At 37.6% G+C, this 26,643-nt stretch overlaps 1 protein-coding gene across 2 annotated transcripts in view; it reads left to right on the top strand.

Annotated features, from left to right (window-relative positions):
• Nucleotides 1–1,225: 1,225 nt before the first annotated feature.
• kif16bb (kinesin family member 16Bb) overlaps nucleotides 1,226–26,643 on the top strand; it is a 41,722-nt gene continuing 16,304 nt past the window's right edge. For both annotated transcript variants that reach the window (XM_067386587.1, XM_067386588.1), the window contains exons 1-15: nucleotides 1,226–1,610; nucleotides 1,920–1,989; nucleotides 2,284–2,385; nucleotides 2,702–2,818; nucleotides 3,816–3,913; nucleotides 6,878–6,987; nucleotides 7,112–7,254; nucleotides 8,611–8,779; nucleotides 9,456–9,578; nucleotides 9,958–10,133; nucleotides 10,790–10,855; nucleotides 11,293–11,352; nucleotides 24,234–24,353; nucleotides 24,536–24,587; nucleotides 24,680–24,817. In XM_067386587.1, the coding sequence (XP_067242688.1) occupies nucleotides 1,564–1,610; nucleotides 1,920–1,989; nucleotides 2,284–2,385; nucleotides 2,702–2,818; nucleotides 3,816–3,913; nucleotides 6,878–6,987; nucleotides 7,112–7,254; nucleotides 8,611–8,779; nucleotides 9,456–9,578; nucleotides 9,958–10,133; nucleotides 10,790–10,855; nucleotides 11,293–11,352; nucleotides 24,234–24,353; nucleotides 24,536–24,587; nucleotides 24,680–24,817 (1,591 nt within the window). In that variant the 5' untranslated portion in view covers nucleotides 1,226–1,563. The remainder of the gene's footprint in view (nucleotides 1,611–1,919; nucleotides 1,990–2,283; nucleotides 2,386–2,701; nucleotides 2,819–3,815; nucleotides 3,914–6,877; nucleotides 6,988–7,111; nucleotides 7,255–8,610; nucleotides 8,780–9,455; nucleotides 9,579–9,957; nucleotides 10,134–10,789; nucleotides 10,856–11,292; nucleotides 11,353–24,233; nucleotides 24,354–24,535; nucleotides 24,588–24,679; nucleotides 24,818–26,643) is intronic.

The raw sequence follows: 26,643 nt of genomic DNA, 5'->3' as shown, positions 1-26,643 counted from the left end.
AAATTATAAAGCAATTTTTATTGAATCTTCACCCATCCAAAATATGATTTATTAGTATTTTTTTTATAAACATTCATAAACATTATTTAAGATTGATATCTATGAAATGAGGAATTGTTGCTTAGCAGCAGTGTGTGACAGTGGAACAGATAAGTCTGTAGCTCGCCTGTGTTACGTGTCGGGATATCGGGATATTGCAGTTGTCATTTGTTGTCTTGACTCTTTTATTATGATTTGTGTGTCTGTTTGTGTCTACCTTTTAGTAGCTATTTATAAAACCAGTTTTTACAAGATGTAATATAAGTCTAAGGTGTCCCCTGAATGTGTCTGTGAAGTTTCATCTCAAAATACCCCTAATTATTTTTTTAACTGCCTATTTTGGGGCATCATTAACTATGAACATCATTAACTATCAACTATGCCAAGGTAAATTCAATTTTTGATTCTAGGGCACTGTTAACACTACCTAAAATAAGTAGGCTAATAGAAAGTATAAAGTTCAACTAGGGCCAGTTTTTTTAGAATGAGCAATTAGTGTTTTTACAGTGCTGTAGCAGAGTTGTGTATTATATTTTAAGAAACAGCAAAGGAAATATGTGTCAGAATATGCTATAATTAGACCACAGGATTTGCTGGTGTATGCAAGCATGGGCCTTACTCTTATAGCTGGAGAAAGACTGCCATCTACAGGACATTAACTTCATCTGTTTAATGCACCAAGTCACAAAATTTAATAATATCGTGAAAGCTAATAAAAACAAACTTCACAATAATATAGTTAAACATACAGATGTAACCCCCAACTAAACTAATACACTCAGTACATAGAAGTGAAGAGGTGATTTAGGGGCTCTTCATTTTAATAAAATGGTACAGTCCATTTTCCTACGATTGTGTACCCGGAAATGCTGCAGCCACCTCGTTACTCCCATAGACAGTAAAAGAAAGTTACTCCAGAGCTGATTTGGGCTCAGGTAGCCTACAGCAGGTAAACAGATATTGACTCACATGTGGTTCTACAATTATTATAAATTCTGGCATTTAGGGGATTGTCATTATTTTGTGCCCAACACAGATGTAACAGAGAAATTGAAAGTCATCAAAACCTGTTTTGCACAACATATACTGTTGTCAAGTCTGTTAATATTCATGAGCCAATCCTGCGACATTGATAGGTTTTCAAAATACGTGACAGATTTCATTGGCCAATCATTGGACTTTGAGCGCAATAACAAAATTCATATTCATGAAGAAAGTCTTTGCCATTGGTTACCAAACAACGTTAATATTTGTTAATCGATTAATATTCATGAGATAAACCTTCACAATGGACTTGTTAGTTTGCCAGCAACCAACCTATTTCGCTTTGAATTTATTTTCTTATCTTTGGTAGACACCTGTTGAAGTGGTGAGAAATGAGTTTCGGAACTCTCGAACTCTACAGTAGGTGCTTTACTGCCTGCGCTTACAGGTAAAGTTACAGGTGTTAATGGAAGCGCATACATTACAGTTATGATATATAATACAAGTGAAGCAGGTGAAGTGTCCTGTCACCGATGACCCATGGCGTCTGTGCGCGTGGCGGTGCGGGTCCGTCCGTTGAGCCAAAGGTTAGTCCTGTCCGACTGCTCAAAATCAACCTAAGCTACTAGTCACATACTTTATTTACTAGATACATACATTGGTTTGGTTTGGTTTGGTTTATTGACAATTTGACACAACATGCCAGTAACGCGTCTGACAAGACAAGTCTGTTTCCATAAGAGAGCATATAACCCTTTTTTTTGTTTGTTTTTTGTTGCTTATTTTACTGTATATAAGTGGCAGGTGTTTATCATGGATTACTGTTTTGACAATAGTATTTTCATATCTTCCTTTCTGTCTGTCTGTCTATCTGTATGTTTGTCTTTCTCTCTCAGGGAGAAGGACCTTTCAGCCAAAGTCATAATACAAGTGGATGGACATAAAACCTCTGTCCTTAACACAAAGGTGTGTCATTCAGATTATGTTTAATAGATGTTTGCAGATATGTGCAGTAGTTGCTGGCAAAATCAGAAACCAGTGCTTATTCAAAAATCAATCTTTACTTTTTATAAGTGTCTAAAATGTAAAATATGTTATAAAATTACACTGTAGGCCTATCTAGATATAGTTTAGTTATTGTAGTGACTATTATTCAGTTGAGCTATTTGGCAAAAATGCACTAATTGAGGTAAAATCAAATATCACCCTTTATTGACACCAGATCCAGGTCGTTTTTTTGAAGTGTTTTATGCTTTGTAGGACACTGGAGAACCCTTTGGAGAGACCGTGAAGTCTTTCTCATATGATTTCTCTTATGATTCACTGAACAGCACAAGTCCAAACTTTGTGACACAGGAAAAGGTACAAACTCCACTGCAATTGTCATGTGACAGTAAGGTTAGAAGTGTTCCAGCACGCATAGAACTAGCTGTTCTTAAGAGTTGTTTACAGTAAAATGTCAAGGTTTGTTTTTCAGTGTCATCAATTTCAAGTGGAAGCATGGACAATATAAATGCATAATTTTGATAATATGGTTTATCTATCTGATCTGCAATTGTACGTATGCTAGCTGAGCCGTTACATGAGCTTTTGATAACTGTTTTTGAAAAATTGTTTTTATACAGCAGATTGAGATTCCAAGAAAAATAGTAACTCTTTAGCTCATCTGTCGTTTCAGATATTCAAAGATCTCGGCACGGATGTCCTGCAAGCTGCTTTTGAGGGTTACAATGCATGCATCTTTGCTTACGGCCAGACAGGCTCAGGAAAGTCCTACACCATGATGGGCAACCCTGTAAGCTTCACATCTCATTACTGTCTCCCTCTCAAGTGTAATTTCAAAACCTACAAATCACAGCTAGTAACACACTCCCACTCCTCAGAAGATGCACACAGTGGTTCTCAACTCCAGTGGCTGCAGATCCACTATTTCACTGCATGCTTCTCCTGAGTAATCAGAAAATGTGACAAGGGCAGCATATGAAGAACACATAATTATAACCGATATCAGTCTGTCATCCGAGAGACTCATTCAGATTTGTTTTGATGATAATCATTCTATTCTGTCTGATATCCCCTCCTTGTCTTGGGTAGTAATTAAAAGCCGCCATTGCAGATCAGAGGGGAAAATAGTGTGGAGACTTTATGGAGCTCTGATTTATTCAGAGTACTGGAGAAATGTGCAGAGTGAAGAAATAGCCGACAGAGAGAGAGAGAGCTGAAATCAAAATGTCTCAAGTATGTGGACGTCTGAAGGGCAAAAGCATCATGGGAAAACATTCTTTGTCCTATTTTTTTTATTTATCTTTTAAAGATGATGATGTGAAAATTATTTTACCTATTCTAGCTTAATGTACAAAACTGTAGATGACAATAAGTTACACAATTACACAATAAGTTAATGCCACATAAATAACAGAGTTTACTGGTTGTTTTTACAGCAGGTTTTGATTGCACAATGTCATGTCTTTGCTTGTCCTTTTAAATGGTACAAAATGTCTTATGTACATTTTAACAATACTTATTTCTGGCTTATTTGGTTTATTGACACTATAATTTCCATGCTGTGTTTAGAATATTTTTTTCTCCAATGTCATTGAGTGGGGTCCAAAATGCATTGTATGGACAAACGCTGTTGAAACATTCTTCAAAATATTTTTGTTAACAATCATCGATCACATATGGGTTTTGCCCTGTGGTGTTCAAACCTGGAATCTTTCAGTCTAGTTCCTTAACCACCTGGCTACATTTAACAGCTAAGTGAGCTGATTTTTCTATTTTCCTTCTTTCAGGGTGATTATGGACTGATTCCACGGATCTGCGAGGGGCTGTTCCACCACATCAGTGGAGTGTTACAAAGAGATAAGGCATCATTTCACATGGAGGTCAGGTATGAACGCAATATTTCAAGGTAATGGCATAACCATTGTTGCAGGAAGAGTGCCAAAGGAGTGAGTAACTCAAGTAATTCCAGCATGTCAAGAGAGCTACATACATGACCACATGGTCATCATCTGCTCCATGGTGGTTTATTGATGATGCCATCAAAATCCCAGGGAGAAGGACAGACAGATTGCAGTGTGTAAATGAGGCGTCCATTCTGGCAGCTTGTCCTTTCTTATGGGCATTGTAAGATAGCGGGACTCTAATTACAACCAGATGATCAGGAAGGTCAGTGTTCAGCCTCTGTCTGCTTCCACCTCAAGCAGTTATTATAGTCGCTTCTTGATAACAGCCCATGCGGTAGATTAGATGAGATGCCCTATGTTATTTTAGACATCATAGATATACTGTGACCCTGGCCTATCTCAGTTAAATTATATACTTAACATGTTTATTCACTACTGTTAAAAAATTTGGGGTTGGTAAGGTTTATTTAAATGTTTTTGAAAGAAGTCTCACTAACGCTGCATTTATTTGATCGTAAATAGAGTATAAACAGTAATATTGTGAAATATTATTACAATATTTTTATTAAAATAAATTTTCTATTTTAATTGTATTTTAAAATGGAAGTCTTCAGTGTCACATGATCCAATGTCAGAAATGATTCTGATATGCTGATTTGGTGCTCAAGGAACATTTCTTATTATTATCAATGATTAAAAACTGTTAATATTTTTGTTAAAAAATGCGATACGTTTTTTTTTTTTTTTTTTTTTCAGGATTCTTTGAAGAATAGGAAGTTCAAAAGAGCAGCATTTATTTGAAATAGAAATATTTTGTAACATTGTAAATGTCACTTTTTATCAATTTAATGTCATAAATTGTATTAATATCACACACAGTTTCTGCCAATCTCATGTTAATCTTGAGTACATATAGAGTAACAATGCATCCTTCATATTTCCGAAAATTCTTTAGTTTTGTCATATTTATAAAGGATAGATACACTAAACCGCGTCTTTCCGAAAAAAATCGTGATACTGGAGGCGTTTCTGCCGTCAGTGCTGTGGGCAGAGCTAAAGAGTCAGGAGCGCGCACAGCTTCTGCGTAGAGATCGCATGCTAGCTGCGACATCATTATAAGCTGAAAAAGGTGATCTTTCCCTCACAACCAAAAACACACTCCTTTGTTTACAGGAGTTGCATCTCATTTCGGAGGCTGCGTCCTCCGGAGGTCGCATTTGAAGGCTGCATACATCATCAAGGATGTCATATTTAAGAAAAGTAACCATAAAAAAAAATGACTGATATTCATTGTGAGGTGTAAAATACTGTAATTTCTTTCTTATGTTGCAATCTAACTTCGAAGGGTGCAGCCCCTGAATTGGGACACAGCCATTGTTGAAAAATCACTTGGCTTCCGTATCCCGAGCGAAGCGCGTTGATGGGCGTGCTCTTGCTCTGTGTGATATGTGTGCACACGCTTATCAGGGAGAAGTGCCTATACAAGGAATTCCGTTCTCTTTTGACGTCATACAGGACACACTCGAAATAAACTGTCCGAATCCTGTACCAAAACTGAAAGTCCTGTACTTGAAAACTGGAATCCTGTACTGGAAGTAGTGGATTTGGCACAGAAATACTCTGTCAAACGTCCAACTCGTGTTTTGAAACTTTGGCCATGTTTAGCATGAGAATGCAACTCTTTAACAGTGTAAATAAGTCAGAATGCATGAAATGGCATTACCCCCCCCCCCCCCCCTTAATTTCTTTAAAAAATAAATAAATACTGACCTCAAACTAACAATTAATTCATAGTAAAATATCTGTTGTGTTGCATGTTGCAAAATATTGACTGTTTGCATTCATATTTTAGTGCAAGCTCTTTGCCTGTGCAGACTTCTGGACGTAAATGCGGCCATTGTATGAAAGGAAACTACCGAATCATGTATCTTGCTTGTGGTATAAATGAGGTCTTAAAGTACAGTTATTGTGTATTAAATCAATTGCCATTGCAGTTAGGATTGCTGCAGTAAATCCCTGCTCTTTCAACAAAACTAATACAATTTATTGGTGATTAAAGCCCAATAGCCCAGTCACACCCCTGAGTGAGACCTGTCTTCATCAATGGAAAAATCCCGATTGATTCTTTACCCTTGACTTCTCTTGCATGTGACTGTGGTGTCTAAATGCCTGCAAGAGGTTTTTGTAGTTTAACTACCTGGATTCCCTCCTTTAAACAGTGCTCATTCACTGGGGACAGTTCTAGCAGTAGAGGCATTCAAAATGTCTGGCTGTCACATTTTAATTAGTTCACTGTTGGTTTGTACTGAGCTCAAACTGATGCCGTCTCTCTCCAGCTTCATTAGGAGATGAAGAGGGACCAATCTGTCTTTCATTTCAGAAGCCTGTTTAAACATTCACATTTCTCAGACAGCCCGAAATAGGTTTATCGTCTTGTGGGATTTTTCTTCTTTTCTGACTGGCGAGACTTTCTCCCCCTCACCCACGATTGCTGTAATATGCAGCATTATATCACAACAGAGCTTATTCAGATTTAGGGAAAATATGTAGCCTCTAATTCCTTGTCAGTCACTGTGTTCCATCACACCAGTGTTTTCGATAATTTTATTCATGTACAATGTGATTCAAACAGCGTCAGGTAATTGATTTCAGTTTTCCAGGCAATTGCTTCACGAATGATTTAGTCAAAACAAAGAAAATTTAATAAGCTAGCAAATGAGCTATTAAGCCAAAATATAAACCAAACCAGTGGTATTTAGCAAAATTGCTGGAATGTGTGTCATTTAAATCCAGCCTTATTTATGTATTTAATTTAGAATGAGTCACTGTTGAAGTTTTTGTGGTGAAATTTCATCCCATTATATCCCAAAATTGGAGAAAAAAGTCATGTTTCAAGAGCAGACTATCACTGCTTTGTTCTTGTCTTTGATGCTTTGTGCTTCCAGCTACTTTGAAATCTACAACGAGCGAGTTCGAGACCTCCTTCCCAGCACAGAGACACAAGGCTGTGAGCTGAGAGTAAGAGAACATCCTAAAGATGGACCATATGTGGAGGGTAAAATGACTACAGAAAAAACATCTCACACCAAGATGACTGACAGCTTGCTCACTTTTTGATTATACTTTACTGATTGCTTAAACAATGTTTTCCTCTATATGTGCACATATATGTTGTCCAGCCCTCTCCAGACACCATGTGCAGAGCTATACTGAGGTTGGCCAGCTAATGCATGAGGGCAACAGGAGGCGTGCCACTGCCAGCACAGGCATGAACCATGTCAGCAGCCGATCCCACGCCATCTTCACCATTCGCTTCATCAAGGTCACAAGTCCATTTACCCTCTGCTGAATGCCATCTGCCTCTTTGTTTGTACATTTGTGCAGATAGCCGTCGCAGCTTGAAGTTATCATCTCCCTGTTTGTATTTGTATCTAGTGAGCTTTCTCCATTTTCTGTGTATGTTGGGGATGTCTGGGTAATGATACACACTACACAGATGTCACTGTGATTTTTATAATGCATGGGTTATATCACGCGTTGCTGGAGTGACCTTTTTTTTATTGGAATATACAGTGAAAAACAACAATATTAATGAAACTCTACATTCCTTTTCATGTCTTTTTTCTATTAACAACTACTAAGGGTGGACACAAAAATAAACAATCACAACCCTCAGTGAGCCCTAAACCCCCACCCACCCCCCAAAAAAGGACAATTATACACATTTGAATGAAGCAAAAAAATAAACAAATAACTCCATAGAATAACTAAAAATATATATTACAAATTATCAAAGATAGGTGGTGTATTTTGGACAAAATTAAGTAGAGGACCCCAGTTTTTATAAAGTTTTTCTGTGGAACCTTTTAATGCAAACTTATTTTTTTCAATATATAGAAAAGACAACAAATCCTCTAACCATGAAAAAGGAGGAGGAGATTTAGAAGACTTCCAGTGAAGTAGAATTCGAGCTATCAATGAGGCAGCTGGAGTGACCTTTGAGTCTAATTAATGTGTCAATGACTATGGTTTGGAATACTAGATTACTGTACTGTGTTTTATTGCACATTATGTCATATATTAAAAAATATTTGGCTATGTACAGTGTAATCAGTAAAAAAAGTTTAAAAAGTTAGGCATCAGTAGGTATTCTTCCACAAGAAATGTTTCAGATGTTTTGAGTGGCTACCAAGTTATCTGAAAATGGTTATTTTCTTTATATTTAAAGATGTTTTAACATTCAGAAGTATGATCAAATAACGAGTCAAGAAAGAGATGCTAAAAATTATTATTGATATTACTTCTGGTTTATCTATCACACTGAATATGGAGTAGTATGCTGCTCCAAATCTTTTTTCTTTTTTTTCTTTTTCCCAGTTTCTTCTCTCTATTTTGTCAATATTCTGTGTGTCTTCTCAGTTTTTCCATGTTATGAGACTAATATTTTAAACTCCATAGGGCTCTGTTGGTAAATCCAGCTCTTTTAATATATTCATAATAATTTCAGAAACTTCAGGGGATCAGCTGTCATGCAGCATTAAGCATTTCCAATCTTACTTCACCGTTTCAATCAAGTGTTTTTGCCTGTTTCTTTTCCCTGTTGCATTTTTGTTCTGCATTATGAATTTCAGAATGAGAAATATCTGACTGTATCGTCTACCAAAATATGTCCTTATAGGCCATGTTTGATGCAGAGTTACCCAGCGAGACTGTGAGTAAGGTACACCTGGTTGACCTGGCAGGAAGTGAAAGAGCTGGTGCCACGCAGGCTACTGGCATTAGGTTGAAGGAGGGTGCCAACATCAATAGATCTCTGGTTACTCTGGGCATTGTCATCTCCGCTTTAGGTAAACCAACAACCTTTGAAAAGTTAAAGATGCGTATCAGCTTAAAGGGTTAGGTCACCCAAAAATGAAAATTCTGTCATTTATTACTTACCCTCATGCCGTTCCACACCTGTAAGACCTTCGTTAATCTTCAGAAATTTAGTGATGGCTGATTTCAAAACAATGCTTCAGGAAGCATCGGAGCATAGATGAATCAGTGTGTCGAATCTGCTGTTCGGAGCGCCAAAGTCACGTGATTCGACACGCTGATTCATTTATGCTCCGATGCTTCATGAAGCAGTGTTTTGAAATCGGCCATCACTAAATAAGTCGTTATTTTGTTTTGTTTTTTGGCGCTCCAAAAATATTCTCGTCCCTTTATAATATTAATATTGAACCACTGTACTCACATGAACTGATTTAAATATGTTTTTAGTACCTTTATGGATCTTGAGAGAGGAAGTGTCCATTGCTCCCTATGGAGGCCTCACGGAGCTATCGGATTTCAACTAAAATATATTAATTTGTGTTCTGAAGATTAACGTAGGTCTTATGGGTGTGGAACGGCATGAGGGTAAGTAATAAATGACAGAATTTTCAGTTTTGGGTGAACTAACACTTTAAGGTTTCATGCGCTTTGACTGACATGGTTATGAAGTTGTTCAGTGGATATTCTTTGTTATTTTTGTTGTCACAGCTGATTTGTCCATTGGTGGTGGAATAAAAAGGAAGCAAAACTTTGTTCCATATCGAGACTCTGTGCTTACATGGCTCCTAAAGGACAGTCTTGGTGGGAACTCCAAAACCATCATGATAGCCAGTATGTCAGAAGTCACACATATCACTGTGGTCAGAGTTCTACACACCCTCAAGTTTCTCCAAACACGCATGATTTTGTTATGCAGTAATGCAATTTATTTTGCAAAACGTTCAGGCTGCTCTTTTCTGTACAACAAAAGTGAAATTTGGGCTGTTAAGCTCTTAAAAACCCATGAAAAAGCACCATAAAAGGCTGAAATTTACTATTTATTTTATTAAGATTAACTCTTGAGATTCTCAACATACTTTTAAGCCATGAACATGGTTCTGCTTGTTAATATTCCATTGCAAGAAAATTTTAGCTCATCTCGCCTTTACTATGTATTAATTTCTTATTTAAGCAGTTTATACTGTATTCATTTCCTTTTTTGTCACTCCAGCCATCTCACCTGCTGATGTGAACTACAGTGAAACTCTGAACACCCTTCGTTATGCCAGCCGGGCCAAGAACATATTAAACAAGCCCACTGTGAATGAGGACAGCAATGTAAAGATAATCAGAGAGCTGCGAGCTGAGATTGCCCGCCTGAAAGCCCTGCTGTCTGCGGGAAATCAGGTGATTTAAGTTCGACTTCATAGTCAGACATCACAGGCTGAATTTCAATTTGTATATTATCAGTATTATAAGGTATGCCAGGATTAGCTTGTAGGAATGAAAAATCACAAATGAATCACAAATCACAATCTTTTATATCTATGTTTCTCTTAGACTGCAATGAGATGGAGTCTCCAGCTTTATTTCTCTCATAAGACAGAGTAGGGTTTCAAGTTTCTAAATAATGGCTCAAACTGTGCTCAGATTTTGACAAAAGTCAGAGATTTCAGTATGAACCTTTTTAATTTATCAATGAATAATTGTTTTTGTGTGTGGTTTTCTCTATCCTAAGCAATTTTAAGGGAACACTTTTACCTAATTAACACATTACTAAATTTCCTGAGCTATCAAAGCAAACTTTAAGCAATAATTTTTTTCCTTTAAAAATATTAGTGCCTCCTAAATTATATTACTGAAATTATAATGTCAAAATGGCCTGGAATGCATACCATCACGAAGTCTATGCATGCTTTTTGGGATAATATTGCAGCCTTTTATGGTATAGAAAGTTGTACAGGCATTTTATGCCATATTAAATGTAATACTGGCATATGCAAACAAGTACCTACTTTTGTACTGGTCACATGACCTAAATGCTTCAGTCTTCCTCTTTTCAGATGGTGTCGTTTGAGCAGCCTTCGGGGTCGAGTGTAGAGGAGAGGCTTCATCAGGATGAAGCCAGAGTAAGTGTCTCAATTTCTCGGCACATCCTCAGACTACTTGAACAGATCTTCTGGTGATTAAAAGTTGGGTAAAACCGAGCATAGCAGCAGATCACTCCTTGATTTCCCCTTCGCTCATGGCTGTTTAAGTATGATGCATGCTGATTTAAGGAGATAATTAAAGCCTTTGTGCTAGAGGAGGTCAGCAGCAACATGTTGTTTTTATTTTAATTTTATGTTATGCTGCTCTTTAGTCTTCCTCTTAGGTTTGGATGTAAATAGGCATGACTCACAACTGGGATTTTAGAGGGCTGTATTTTTCCCAACACTCCGAATGCTGTTATCTGTCCCATTTTTGTGGTGAAATAATGTGGCAGCTCTTTACTTGTGTTTACTTGTGTTTAATCTGTATTTTTTCTTATAGAAATAATCAAAAGTATCTCTCTTTTCTTTCTCAGGTTCAGGAGCTGACAAAACAGTGGGCTAGTCGTTGGAAAGAAATCCATAATATTCTTAGGGTTGGTAACTTGCATACACTTATTAATACACTTTACATTTTCCTTTCAAACATGAATTTCAGGAAATGGTGCTCTGTATTAAAAATAAATAAATAAATGTTTGTGCTGCCTTAATTTTAAGTTTAGTCAACTTGAAATGTAAAGTTGTACTAAGTGACAACTTGAATATTTGAGTTGACTAAATGTAAAATATTAAGGCAGGATGAACACTTTAAGTTGAAACAACAAATTTGTTTTTGCAGTGTGGTGAAACATAGTGAAGTGTCATGTCCCAGTGAGTGTAGGGGTTATCATGATTTTTGACCCAGATTATTTATTATTCTAATTATTTTGAATAAAAAAAGTCATTATAAAATGTTAAAATGTGGGTGAATTTTATATTTATGTAAAAATTGAAAAATTATTCTGACCTGCACATATTAAAATATGTAAAAGAATAAGTGAGCATACTAAATTTTAAATTTTTGCATTTTAAATGAGTAAAAAATTCTTGCTGACAAATGGGCAAAACCTAGGATAGGTTTAAAGTCTTTAATATGGCATGAATAGATTATTTTTGTTGTAAATATCCCTGACAAGATTGTTACACTGAATGACATTTTAGTGGGTGTCTTCTGTAAATCATGGTAAAAATGTATGATATTTAATTTTTACAAATTAAACAAGACCCATTCTGATGTATTGAAAAACAACAACAACCACAAATCAAAGCTGTATTACACTGTTTTGATCCATATAGACCATAAAATATATACCTACAGTCGAAACAGTGTTGTCATTTGATGTTACTCAGCTCTCACAGCTTGTTTGCTTCTTACCCAGAATCCCCTGTTGTTGCAAGAGCACAGCATCAATTCTACCTCTATAACTAATTTGTTCATCCACAGTGAACTGAGAAAGATTGCAGTAAATCCAGTCTGCTCTTCTCTGCACCCTTCTGTGCAAACTGTGGCAGTCAGTGAAGTAGTCTGCTTTTGAGGAGGAAAAAACTATCACTTTAGCTCTGTGCATCACGGTGGCTCCATGTGCTGCTAAATAGAGAGGAAGACATTGCTGGTTAGTCACCTAAATAACCTCCTACTATGACACACACACTTAGATTTATATTTCCTGATTGCAGAGTTTTGATCTAATACATTTGTCTTTTTAACTTCAGTGAATATGGGTCAAATAGTCTTTAATTCCTTGGTTTATGTGACAGTTAAATATTCTGCCACTGGCTTGAGCTTGTGGTGCATATAAGAGAAGTAGATGCAGGGATGCAGACTTTCAGTCTGGAATATGTCATGTCTTGTTTTTAGAACTCAGTCAGGGTAGATGCATTATTTAATATGCTGTAAATGACAATATTGAAGTTCAGCCTATTTAATGTGTTGTACTATTTATTGTGCAGTCGTATACGTTGGTGCCATTGGGCTTTGGCACACACTTTACCTTTAACTATGGAGTTTAGCCTGACTTAGGACCATAGTGTCTTATCTAGAAAAAACACCTTTATATATACAGTATATACAGTGGCAAGAATTAGTTTGTGAATCCTTTCAAAATATTTAGATTTCTGCATTGATTCCTCATAAAATCTGATCTGATCTTTATTCATGGTAGCTTACAATTATAGCTAAACATTAATCTGACTAAACTAATAACACTCAAACTTTTAATTGCATGAGCAGTAATTTCACCTTTGTACGCCTAAACAAATCATGTGCTCTCATGTGATCTGGTTTTTCCTCTTGTAAAATAGAGTTTTGATGATGATGTGATATTGTGGTTTGATGGTTCGATCCCCACGCGGGGTCATTACCACTGTGCCCTTGAACAAAGCTTTTAACCCCAGGTTGCTCCAGTGGGATTGTCTTGTAATAAATTCATGTTGCTTTTCTATGTCAAAAAGTTGTGGAAATGCAACTGGCCCTGGTTGTGTGGCAATGAATATGATTCTTCTAGAAATACCAAATTTAACAGCTGCTGATAGATTTCCTTCCAACAGGTGGCAGTGTTGCGCTTGAGAAGCGCAGCTTTTGCAACGTTTTTGCCTTTGGCTGGTTTTGCGTTTGATGGTGCTCTGAGTAGCAGCCTGTGGTGTTGTAAATGGAGGTTTTCAGACTGTAGCTGGAGTCTGGGGGTCAATTTCAGGCCACAAGCTGGAACTGTCAGAATGCCACAGCATAAGCTCATTGGTATGAGAGACTATTACCTCTGTCTTGCTCCTGCACGTATATGTGTGTGTGTGAAGCGGATAGGGTGAAATAGTCCGTGATAGAGGAGGAAGGTGAGCGAGGGTTGCTTTAAGTCTTTCTCTCTTATTTATTTTTTGTTTTTTGCGTCACATCACCTCCCTCCCTGTCTCATTTACACACATACGCACCCAAATCTATGAAGCGGAGAGCAAAACAGAGATGGCAGATGGTCACGCATACTCTCTGAGCTTTTAGCTGCTCATCTGCTCCAGTCCAGGCAGCAAGACACAAGCCACAGAGGGCCAAATAGCCCAGACCTCTATTTAGCTATTACTCACTTCCTGCCATGCCGGCATGCCAACTGCCTCTCTGACCATCCCGCTTTTTAGCCAGTCGAATTCAGTTTGCACATGTTGGGGTGACAGAAAGTTGAGGAAATATCCAGGGACCAATTTGTTGTAAATTTCTGCTCTGTCCTCGCCAAGCACCTAACAGCATGGGGACGAGCCGTTAATACATCAGCGGAATTTAATTGCAGATAATCACTTCAAATAGCACTTCGCCAGGGCTGTTTTCTCAAGCCCCGCCATAATGAGCGTCTTCGCCTCTCAACTGCTTATTCTTCGGCACCTTTTTCAAGTGCTTTGCCATCTTTTTTGATGGGAAAGTGTTGTAGTGAGAAAGAGACAGCCCACAAAGAGAAGAACAAAGGCACAAGTCTCAAAGCTCACTTTTTTTGGTCCGCCTCTGAGCTTCACTGAGAAACAGAAGATTTAACAATGCAACACAGTTTTGCAAACCCCAAAAGGCAGATGATGGCTGTTTTTATGGTTGTTGTTTTTTCCCGGCAATGGCAAGCGATTGCATATTGAGCATCTGTTGTCTTGTGTGAATATCGTATTATATTGGTGGCAAACAATAAAACACAAGTAACTGAACAACAGTATTTTAAAGTATCAACATCAAATCAGATTCAAATAGAATTTTTATATTTATTTTTCCTTTTTTTAAGTAAATGTGAGTTGTTTTTGTCCATTCTAAGGTGGTACTTAAGTGTTTTGATTTGAACGTGTTGCTGTGTGGTTGCTATGTTCTTAAGACTATGATATTCTAAGATTTTTTTGGCCACTTATAAAGATAGTCACATGCCTCTGACAAATAAGGTATCATTGATGTTCTTAGCTCAAGTCGGGCGGGACAAGCTATGTGCCAAAGTTTAGTACTTAGGGTAAAGGGTTTGTTCAAATCCCTTTGTTCAAACCCTGACTATGAGCAATTGATATGGTGATGCTTGCCTAATATGATGTATTACATTTACACATGTCACATGTAACACATTAACACGTCATATTACGGTCATTCATTCATTCATTCTTTTGAATTAGTTCAGTGTCATTTTTAAACGTGCAGGGTGAAAAGGTTGAACCAAAAGATGGCACTGTAGCACTTTGATGTTTCTTGTTCCTCCACATGGACTTGAAGCAATGAGATAAACAAAAGAAAGTCTACCCATCGTTTATATTTAATTTTCAAGCTATTTAGATTACTATGTCATCCAGCCACCATAAAAACTGCTTTAATGATGTTGAAGTCAACATGTGGCAGAGTGAAGGGAGGGGGTTTGTGCAGCGGATGATTAAAATGGCTTCTCTTGGTGAAGAAATATTAACAGAGATTATGCATATCGTGCTTTGCGGTTTTTCTTCCTCAATCACCCTAATGTCTGCAGTGGCCACCCAGCGTGTGTGTATGCACAGTTGGAGCAATGGCCATATGTGATGGTTAAATTTATTGTTCTCAGAGTGATGGACATGGAGATCCTGATGGAAAGAGGCTGAGCCTAAACTTAAAATAAACATAAATATTCCGTATAGAAGATAACTGGCAATCATTGACTTCCATTCTATGGATATATCCATTTATGATATGTTTTGTTTTGTTCAACAGAAGAAAGAATTAACATTGACAGAATATTCATTGTTTGGTGAACTGTGCCTTTACGTTGATTGTGTCTCATTTCAGATCCAAATACAATCAATTCCTTTTTTTTTTTTCCAGTTTTACACCATATAACTAAGTCTGTGTTGTATTTACAAAGTGTCTTTAGTCTCCTAAAGCTCTCAGTCAATAAAATTGTTGTTCATGTTGATAGCCTACTGACCCTGACCAGGGAGTGCATGAACGCATGAAAAAGCCTGTGTCTAGTGAGCACAAGACCTCTGAACACAGGCCAAAGGTTGATGAAGTATTTCAGAGTATGTTGCCTTATAGTTCATGAAATCAATAGAAAAGCTGGCCGAATTGAGATTCCTTTGTGTCAGGGTTATTATTAGTCTGGGTAAACCCAGCCTGATCTGCCGGCGATTTGATTTCGCTCGGCAACTCAGTCTGGAAACCCGTGCATTCATTTCTGCTGCGCTGTTAAACTTTTGCGGGAACCAATCACAGACTGGCTTATCCACCTTGCTCGCTATTGGCGGGTATAACACGATGACGATAGAGAAGCGAGGCAAGCAGCTTTCAAACTCTATCTGATCTACCCGCCTCTCGCACGACCGTCACTCCTAAATAACAATGCACAACCACAGTGACGCCGACTGTGTTAAGCATTTACCTTATCTTAGAGAAATGTAGCAGAACGTTGATCTCTTCATATGAAGATTACAGACAGCGATTAATGACACAATGATTCTCTGCTGTTATTTTGGTGGTTTGCTTCACAATGTGAGTACAGGACTCTTTTACTTCAATGCCCCTTGATGGTAGACAATATTTTTATTATTTGCTCTATATGTTTCGTCTCCCTGCTCCTTGAATCTCGCGCCGCCTGAGCTGACTGGAATTCTTTTTGGTTGTCATGACAAAGACGTAGTTTAGGGCGGCTATATTCCGCTTTCATTTACACGGAACCAGAACAGTATCAGAGTCGCCTTTTAAACGTTCGACGATGCTGAATGACTTCTTTAGTTAACGTTAGCAAACAAATTGCTCGAGTGGGTGTAAATACTGATTACTTTCATGTTATTTTGCACAACCTGCAAAAATCGCTCAATGCCATTGCTGCTTCTGCAAACCGCAGATCAATGCTACAAACCAATACAAACTAACCCTGCGTCTCAATCAGCTCCCTAGTTCCCTAGGTTGTGAATCAGTATATCATGAAAGTGAATGTGGCTGATTCCCTGATCAGTGCCCTGACTACCGAACTAGGGAGCTGATTGAGACACACGGTAAACCTGTCTGGAGTTTTCTCATCGCTCTGCAAAGTACGTCACCCGGATCGTTGATCAGGGGTGCGTTTCCCAAAGCGAACTATGGTCGCAAGTTCCGTCGTTACCAATAGAGTTCAATGGGACTTACGACCATGGTTCACCAACGATGCTTTCGGGAAACTCACCCCTGATTGGTTGAAGGACTATCCATTTGCGTGACTAATGCTCGTTGATCACGCCTCTTGTGCAGTAGGAAATACAAAGCAAACTCCCCAGACCAATGTTCAATTTTAAATTGAGCTTGGTCTGGTGATAGTTATTATAGTTATTAAAACTAAAACTGAAACCACAAAACCATTTTTGTTTAAATAATATATATATATATATATATATATATATATATATATATATATATATATATATATATATATATATATATAAATTTTTTATTATTATATTTTTTATATATATATAAATATAACTTAAACCTGTTGTATTTCAGCTAAGTTGTGAAGTAATTAAAACTTGACGTACTCAAACTGAAATACTAATAAAAATGTCAAAAACATGCAGCAAAATCACTAAATCTTCAACAAAACATTAAAATGAAAACTGAAAATACAGAAATAAAAACACTAAGGCATATAAGGGGTATATAGCAAGTTAATTCAAGAAGCCCAGAGCATTGCGAGACAATGCTACGGTCCTTAATTAAGAGATTTTGATTAGTCACATATGGCTGATTAATCTCAGAGCAACCAGTGATCTAATTAATATGGCCATGTTGTAAGTCTTCTCATCGCTTTTTGGTTGGGGTTCCAGTTGCTAGCTTGCTAACAGCACATGGCGTGGTCTCAGTGGGTCTGTTGAACAAAATGAACGGAATGCTAATAGAAATGCAAACAAGGGATGTGTGTCCACAAGATGGATACTTGTCTCTGTGACAAAAGAACAGCAAGGACGCAAGATTGTACAATCAGTCTGGACCTCTGATTGTGTTTAATGAACTGGCTAAAGCTAACCCACTTGTCTTTTGATGAGCATAATTGCATCTTAACATTTGATGAATAAATAAAAAAAAAATATATATTTTTTTTTGATCAAACATTTAACCCTTCTCAATGAACCATTAAGAGTTATTTGAGAATAAAAGGCCAGCTGTTAAGAGCCCGAAGTGAGAGTTTCTTCAGAAAGGTCACCACTAAGAATAGTTTTACCGCAGCTTATATGTTGCAGCTTGGATATAGTGCAGATTTCTATGTGCAGGCCTTTCAGTACATGGATGGATGGATGGATAGATAGACAGATAGATAGAAGAATTTATCTTGAGATTTTATGTATAGTAATAGATGGTTTTGACTCATAAAATCTCTTTTCTGACTCCTATTTCAGTTTTCACTCTCATTCAGCAAGCTCAGGGTTAACTTAGTTGATGCGAGTTGATTCGCTGCTTCACAGGAGTAAATTGATGCTTTTAGAGAGAGTGACGGCAATTCTCTGGCTCTGGAACGTAAACAGAATCTTAATTTGCTTTTTGAGGCAGATTTGGAATGCAAAGTTATGCAGCTGCACTGTTGTAGATTGGTTACAGGGTGGGTGGGGAGGGAACAGCGGTTAATAAGGAGATGTGGTTCAATAGTGGACTCTCAGAGAGAAAGAAAGTGAATGTGGGGGGAGAGTGAGGGAGGGAGGGAATTTTCTTCTGTCCAGTGGCTGTCCCAGTCTTCGGCAGCTGGCGAGGTGATGTGCCCTCGTCGCATTTGTTAATTTAGGAGTGCTCATACAGAACTGAAGGGAATAGGAGGATTGATGACAGATATAGTGGCCTAACCAGAGCAGTTTATCTTCCAGTCGATTGTGCCATTTGTTTTCATTTCGAAAAAAAGATGCATCAAATCCCCGGAGTCACACACACACACACACTAACACAAGCGCTCATTCTCGTCTTGAGGTGGCTCTGGAAGAGTATTTATTTATATATTAACTTAAATGTTCTGTTTCTGTCCTCCTCCCACCCTTCCCATTTCTCTGAATTAAATTTTTCTTCCTCTCGCTTCTTATCAATTTCAGTGTTTATTAAAATCCACTGTTTAATTATCCATAACAACCGTTTAATTTCAGTGTTATGTTTGCAACACATTCTTTTTTTTTTCTTCAGCCCTGGACAGGTGTGAAATGCCTACAGCTAATAAAATGGGATGGATAGGAACAACAAATGTCAGTAATTAAGCATTCCTTTTAATGAGCTCTGTGAACGTCCACCTGATGAAGCGAATATATAATGTAGTGCTTCTTCAGTGGATGTCACATCAATCTGAGAACCATATCAAGCTGCAAAAAGAAAAAAAAAATACATAGGCTTTCATTGGTAGATCCGCAATTGGCCAACATGGACCTCAGAACATATTAGTATTTAAAACGTTATTCTGACACATTCATAGTGAAGGCAAGTCAAGCATCCATACGACTATTGCTCATACTTAGTCAAGTCAGGGATTTCAATAAACTGCTAATGCTGAGTATTAAACTTCAGTGCATAACCATTTCATTTGTGGCTTGAACAGAGTTGTGCTGTTACTTTTCTAAGTGAACAGATGATAAAACTGGTGATAAAATCTCAGATTTGTATTGAAGAAGGGATCCGAGTCATGTTTAGGGACCACAATATCATAAATATTTAGGGATAGAGTTAGCTACCATCTTATATCCACTAAGTACATGATAGCAACAACATAGCTACGTGCTAAAACTTATTTCGAACACTGTAGCAACTGCATGGTATGCCCTTGCACCTCAATATCCTAGCAACATGACAGCATGTTAGCTGTAGGTAAGCATTATTCATGCAAGTTCTTCAATTTTATTGTTCTTGTTTGCAGACCTTATTCGTCAGAGAAACAAGCACGCAGTCATCTTTAGAATTGTGTGTTTGAACTTGCGTTTTTGCAGTAGCTCTTTATATTTCTATGGCATTGCTGTCAAAGAGTAATTAGGTGATGAACTGGATTTACTTAGAGTTTACTAGAGATTTTAAAAAGACCGGTTCATTCATAAAACTGTGAGATCTTACCTTCATGTTGTGGAAATGCAAACCGAAAGACAGAACACAAACTGAAAAGGGGTGGGCCTACATAAGGTCTATACTGCCCTATATCATATTACCAAAACATACCACCTCCTTCTTTTTCCTGTCCTATCTCCTCTCTCTCTCTCTCTCTCACTCTCCCTCTCTTTTTATAGTCAGTGCACCATTTTGCAGTTCTTATCCTCTCTTGATCTCTCAACCCATATATTTTCAGAGCTCTTTTTAATCTTCACCCAGTGCATCTGCCTTGTTTTCAGTCCACATTCAGTGCCTCAAATTGAAGTCTTGGGCACCAGAACCACCTTTAATTTGCCAAGAGAGTGAAATAAATTAGCGGTTTTATGATCTCAGCCAGATCTCATTTGCTGCAGAAGTTTAGAGTGCATGTAATTTTACAACCAACACACACACACACCATGTTTTAAGAAGTTCTCGGGGGCAAAAGATATACTTGCTCCCAGGCTAGCTCTCTCTCTCTGCCTTCCCCTGCGAAAAGTGACATGGCTCCCATCTTTCTCCCTGCCTTTCCCTCTTTTTCTCTTTCAATCTCTCTCTCTCTCTCTTATCTAATGAAGTCTTGGAAGAATTCATTTAATTAAGTGTGGAGAGAAGACCCTCTACACAATCGATGCCTTCCCTCTTCGTTAGGAGAAAAGGATTTCGCTCCATTCCCTGTTGTCAATGAGGTGGAAATAGACACATTGCTCTCTAGCATGAAGAGGCAGATAATGAAAGAGGAATGGCAGATGAGGGGGAAGAAGGCCACATTTGTTTAAAAAAAAAAAAAAACAGGTTGCTGGTAAGGTTATTTGATCATTTTAAGATGGGAACAGTTCACCCAAAAATTAAAATTCTCTCAACATTTTTGTGAGAAATGGACCAAATTCATGAGAGAAGTTGAAAAGTCAAATTTGTGATCACATCATTGTTTTGAGTCAGTTCTTTACATAAAACTGGGTTTGTTCACAAATTTTACTAATTGGGTTCTCGCGTTGACTTGTATGATCTTGTCAGAAGACCTGGAATTTAGCAGTAAATGGTTTTGCATACAATTTGAAGCTTAAAGGGATAGTTCACCCAAAAATGAAAATTTTATGTTTATCTGCTTACCCCCAGCGTATCCAAGATGTAGGTGACTTTTTTTCTTCAGCAGAACACAAATTATGATTTTTAACTGCAACCGTTGCTGTCTGTCAGTCAAATAATGGGAGTGAATGGGAACTCGATCAATAAGAGTCGAAAAAACTTGCTTAGACAAATCCAAATTAAACCCTGCAGCTTGTGACGACACATTGATGTCCTAAGACACGAAACGATCGGTTTGTGCGAGAAACCGAACAGTATTTATATAATTTTTTACTTCTAATACACCACTATGTCCAACTGCGTTCAGCAATCGCTTAGTGAGGTCTGATCATGCTCTGACAACGGCAGTGATGTCCCGCGCTTATACTTCAATGAGTGCTAGACATCACTGCCGTTGTCAGAGCGCGGATGCACTGGGGGTAAGCAGATAAACATCAAATTTTCATTTTTGGGTGAACTATCCCTTTAAGGGCATTGACACCAAGCCGACGGTCAGGTATCGGTTATTGACGGGCTGTCGGTGCGCGTCTGTTGGGCTAGTTTTTGCGGTGTGTTCCACACGTCTGCTCTAGTCGGGCCCGCATGCACCCGACGCTAGGCAACAACACAGTCGGCTTCTGTCACCGTTAGTTCTTCGATGTCGGCTGGGTTTGTCACAGCTTTAAGAACTCCAGTTCCCATTCATAGTATTTGCATTGGAAAAAGTGACACATTATTTTAAAATTTCATCTTTTGTGTTCCTTGGAAAGTAAATGAGTCAAACTAGTTTGAAACAATATGACTGTGAGTTTAATCATTTACACAGAGAGAAGTTTAAAAGCAGTTACTTTTGTGCAATACAGTAGTTCCACAGAGAATGAAAGACATTTGAGTCCTCAGGTCAGTGAGCACAGTGAACCAAAGCACATTAACTTTCATTCTGAAGAGAAAACCTTTGGTGCTCCAGTCTCCAAATCTCTGAATTAATACCAACACTCTGTCCAAGTCCATGACTCCTTTCAAGATGTCCTCTGGCCCTCTCCTGTTTTGAATGCGTCCTCATGGGCCAATTGGTATGCAAGTGTTTTCCTTTTTGTTGTCCTGCTTTAGTATGCACAGGGTATCTGAAGGTCTTTTCTCATTCTTCAGTCAGGTGGATTGTTGTCATTATTTCCTTTCTCGTATTGGAAACAGACGCGTGTTCTCCGGTGAAAGCACACATTATTCAAAGCAGAGTACTTATTTGATGAGGCATGACACTTTCTACCATTTTACTGATGTTTGCATATGATGTGAATGGCATAGAAAATGTTTTAAAGTTAGATAGACCATGAGAAAATGTAGGAATACAGTTATTTTTTGTTGTTGTTGAGGTTATACAATAAATTGAAGTGTATACAAAATCCACTATAATGCATGAAACATGTCATATCAACAAATTACCACCATTTTCCTTAAAAGCTGAATTGTTTTGTATGCCTGCAGGAAAAAAAAAAAAACATATCATGTTATGGTGTCCCCACAAGGTATCTTAACTAGCCTAATAACCAAAACTTCCTAGTAGACTGATTTTACCCAGTTACTGCCTTTAACCAACTAGACCAGAACCAAACTAGCACTAACCAGGAAAAAAAAAAAGAAAAAGAAAAACAGCCTGGAAATTCATACTGCTTTAAGCTGGTCTTTTCAGCAATGATTTTCGCAAACGTAGTATGTCTTGGATTTGCATCCTGGAAATTAACATGCTAAATCCTGCATGCTGAATTTATTTAATATGTGCCGTGCCAATGTGATAGTGGCTCCCTTGGAGCCAACGTTCTCAAAGTAGTACATGCATTAATCTTTATATTCTATCTGTGTGCACCATCACGGATGTCGAATGGCCTTTAAAGAATATGTGCGCTTTGATGGCACACATGAACACGAACTTGGAAGAGCCTCCCATCTCTGTGGAGAATAAAATAAGGAGTAGCATGGACACATGCTACCATATTTAAGAAAAACAAGACGCCCTGCACAAGCAGAATCATTTTCTGCTTCTCATTACCGTTCTGTGAAGGGCTGCTCAAATGCCATTAAATACATATTTATATGTGTCCCACCCCCTCCAGTCCAACTCCAATGTATTTTCCCTGTGAATATTGATTTTAACCGTGACTTTTAAAGTTTATGATAGGGAATGTTGGTGTTGGACTGTAATGATTTTTAATTGAAACATCAATGCTTTGTTATATCACAGCATTAATCACAAGCCATGCATAGAATAGTTATCATTTCAACATATTTCACATGCTGTGAGCACTTGGATGTATGATTTCCTCATCTTTAGTGAGCAAGGTATGCATTCAAAATACATTTTGTAGCCAGATATGTCAAATGGTCTTTTATTTATTCTGTATAGCATTATTTTTAATCTAATACGCATTTTTCTATCTGCCAGCTGGATTGTTGTTGCCAAGGAAGAACTGTTATGTTTTACTCGCTTATCATTTAGAGTTTGATGCAACTCTCACCATACTATGTGACGTTTGTAGTGTCAGTTTTTTGCGGAATGTACAGCCACAAGTCACAACACAGCTGCCAAAATCCCTACTAATAATGATGGCTCACATTTTAATAATGATGGCTCACATTTTCTCATTTCTCTTGCGATATTTGATTTCTGGGAGGTTATACAAGTCAAGCCTCATCTGACCTGACCCCCCCCCAATTACACTCCCTACAGTGTTTTTTTGAATGACCCAAATATCTGCGATATCAGACTCCAGCTTTCTCACCAGTACAAAACTACAGTAGGATCAAGTCTTTATATATTAGTAGTGTCATACCTCAAATACCAAGCATCTTTTAGTAGTGTTATTTTGTGAACATGTAATGTATTGATTGTTGTTGTGTCCTTGTTTAACAGGGTTCAACAACGTGTCTCTGAGATAGGGTTTGTTTGAATGTGATTTCCTTTTGCAAACTCCTCGAGAATTTGAGATGGACCCGTAGTGATGTAAATGATTTATGGTGTTTTCTTCTTATTTTCACAACGCTCCCTCTCTCCCAGCCTCCCCATTCCCCCAACCTTTCGACATATAGCCAAAGCCAGATATTATTCTGCTTGGCCTTGGGGCATGAAGACAAAGTCATAAACAACACACACACTGTTTCCTCTGCACGGATGCTTTACAATTAAATGTCTGTCATATAAGTTTTATGCATTGGTCCTGCTTCTTCAAACATTTTTTAGAGGGTTTTTTTTTTTCTCTCTGATGGTTTAGCTCATCATCTTTCTTGCCAACCCCCATCCATCTCATCTCTTTTTCTCTGTTTTCTTTTATGTTTCTTATCTAGGAAGATACAGTAGCTCTCAGAAAAGAGGGTATTGGTGTAGTTCTTGATTCCCAAATGCCCTATTTAATCTGCATTGATGAAGATCTACTCAGCACAGGGGTTGTTCTCTATCATTTAAAGGTAGGCAGCACCTCATAACATAGGGCAACATGTACAGTTGAACTCAACTCCCATTGACGTGATCCCATTGTTTATCAGTTTTGCTCAAGCAACATTTTTCTTTTTTGTCAACAACTAGAGTATTGATGGGATCAATATTTACTGTTATGGGGTTTCTAAACATTCCCTGTTCTGCGGTTTAGGAAGGTAGAACTTCAGTTGGGACTGGAGGAACCGAGCCAGAGCAGGATATAGGTTTGTATTCTGTCTGTGTAGATTTTGTTTCTGACAGGAAGCTGTTGGCAATGTCATACCCTTTTTCATTTTGAGCTTTCTCTGTTTTGCAGTTCTCCATGGTGAAGCTCTTCAGAGGGAACACTGTGTTTTTGAGAACCAGAGAGGAGCCGTCACACTCGTGCCGCTACCAGGAGCCAGGTGTGCAATCAATGGGGTGGAGGTGACCCAGCCATACCTTCTTACCCAGGGTAATAAACTGTTATGTCTCATTTTTGTAAGATCTTTGACAAACCATTGTAGTTTATTCTTCATTATTAAATGCAGTACTTTTTAATTGTTAAAATAGTGTCATTGCTCATAATATTACCGTTCATAAGTTTAAAGGGTTAGTTCACCCAAAAATTAAAATTCTGTCATTAATTACTCACCCATATGATGTTCCACACCCGTAATACCTTCGTTCATCTTCAGAACACAAGCAATATAGACAGCAATTCTATATTGAATTTCTTCATAGACAGCAATTTTAACCATCACTTTCAAGGTCCAGAAAGGAACTAAAGACATCGGTAACTGCAGTTCAACCTTAATTTTATGAAGCAATGAGAATACTTTTTGTGCCCAATAACAAAACAAAATTAATGACTTTATTCAACAATATCCTCTCTTCTGTTTCATTCTCTTTTGCTGTTTACATTCAGTGCTTCCAGGTTCTACATCAAAATGCTGGCTCTGTATTGGCCGACGCTGTTCATGTAAGCAGCATGACACATGCATATGCTGAGTTTTGGTTCATATTTGTTACGTGCTTTGGATTTCCTGCCATTAATGATCTGTCCCCTCCCTCATTGATTGCATGACTTCTCCACTTCCTGTAGAGGGTTTTTTTTTTTCTGCAACTAACGGACTAATAAAATCTTGGTCAACCAAGCCTCTTCTAGTCAACTAATGGTTAGTCAACTATTAGGGGGCAGCACTTATAAAATTGTTATTTTTGTTTTGTTTTTGCACACAAAAATTATGCTTGTCGCTTCATAAAATTAAGGTTAAACCACTGCAGTCACGTCGACTATTTTAATGATGCCTTTAGTACCTTTCTGGACCTTCAGAGTGGTGGGTAAATTGCTATCTATGAATGAGTCAGATACCTCCTTGGATTTCATCAAAAATATCTTAATTTGTTTTCCGAAGATGAATGAAGGTCTTACGGGTCTGAAATTAATGACGGAATTTTCTCTTATTAAAATGTTAAATAACTGTTTTCTATTATACTATATTTTAAAATGTAATGTATGTGACGCAAAGCTCAATTTTCAGCATCATTACTCCAGTCTTTAGTGTAACATTTCATATTATTATCAATTTTGAAAACAGTTGTGCCGCTTAATGTTTTTTGGAAACCATTTGGATACATTTTTTTTTCAGGATTCTTTGATAAATAGAAAGTAAAAAAACACAGCATTTATTTGAAATGTGTTTTTTTTTTATAATAAAAACAACAATGTACATAACAGTATGAGTTTTTAATGTCACTTATCATTTTAATGCATCCTTGTTGAATTTTTTTTTATGTAACAATAAGCTTTTTCTGCCAAGTAAAATATTAGTATAACCTGGCTGTAGGCTGTTTATGTACACCAGGCAACTTAAATGTCAACACAGTGGCTTAATGATATAAAATTTAGTACATGCAGTATAGGGGTATAGGTTTGTGTATTAGCTATCTACAGAAGCTTTGAACTGGACTCATCCAATCAGATTTTAGAGCCACAATCAATTTTATTGTCGTACCTTAACTGTAAGTCAAGTCAAGTCACCTTTATTTATATAGCGCTTTTTACAGTGCAGATTGTGTCAAAGCAGCTTTACATTGATAACTGGTACATCATTTTTGCTGCACAGCAGCTCTTCAAGAATAGTGTCAATGCAGGCAGATCAAAGCACTGTTGAATAAATGCCAAGAAAACTGTTGAATGTCAAATGTCAAGTGTCCCCAACTAAGCAAGCCAAAGGCGACAGCGGCAAGGAACCCAAACTCCATCAGGTGGCAAACAAGTGGCAAATAGGTGTTAAA

This window comes from Chanodichthys erythropterus, chromosome 5, assembly GCF_024489055.1.
Source record: "Chanodichthys erythropterus isolate Z2021 chromosome 5, ASM2448905v1, whole genome shotgun sequence".
Lineage (NCBI taxonomy): Eukaryota > Metazoa > Chordata > Actinopteri > Cypriniformes > Xenocyprididae > Chanodichthys > Chanodichthys erythropterus.
The sequence above is the reverse complement of the archived record's forward strand: the minus strand, read 5'-3'. Positions and strand labels throughout refer to the sequence as shown.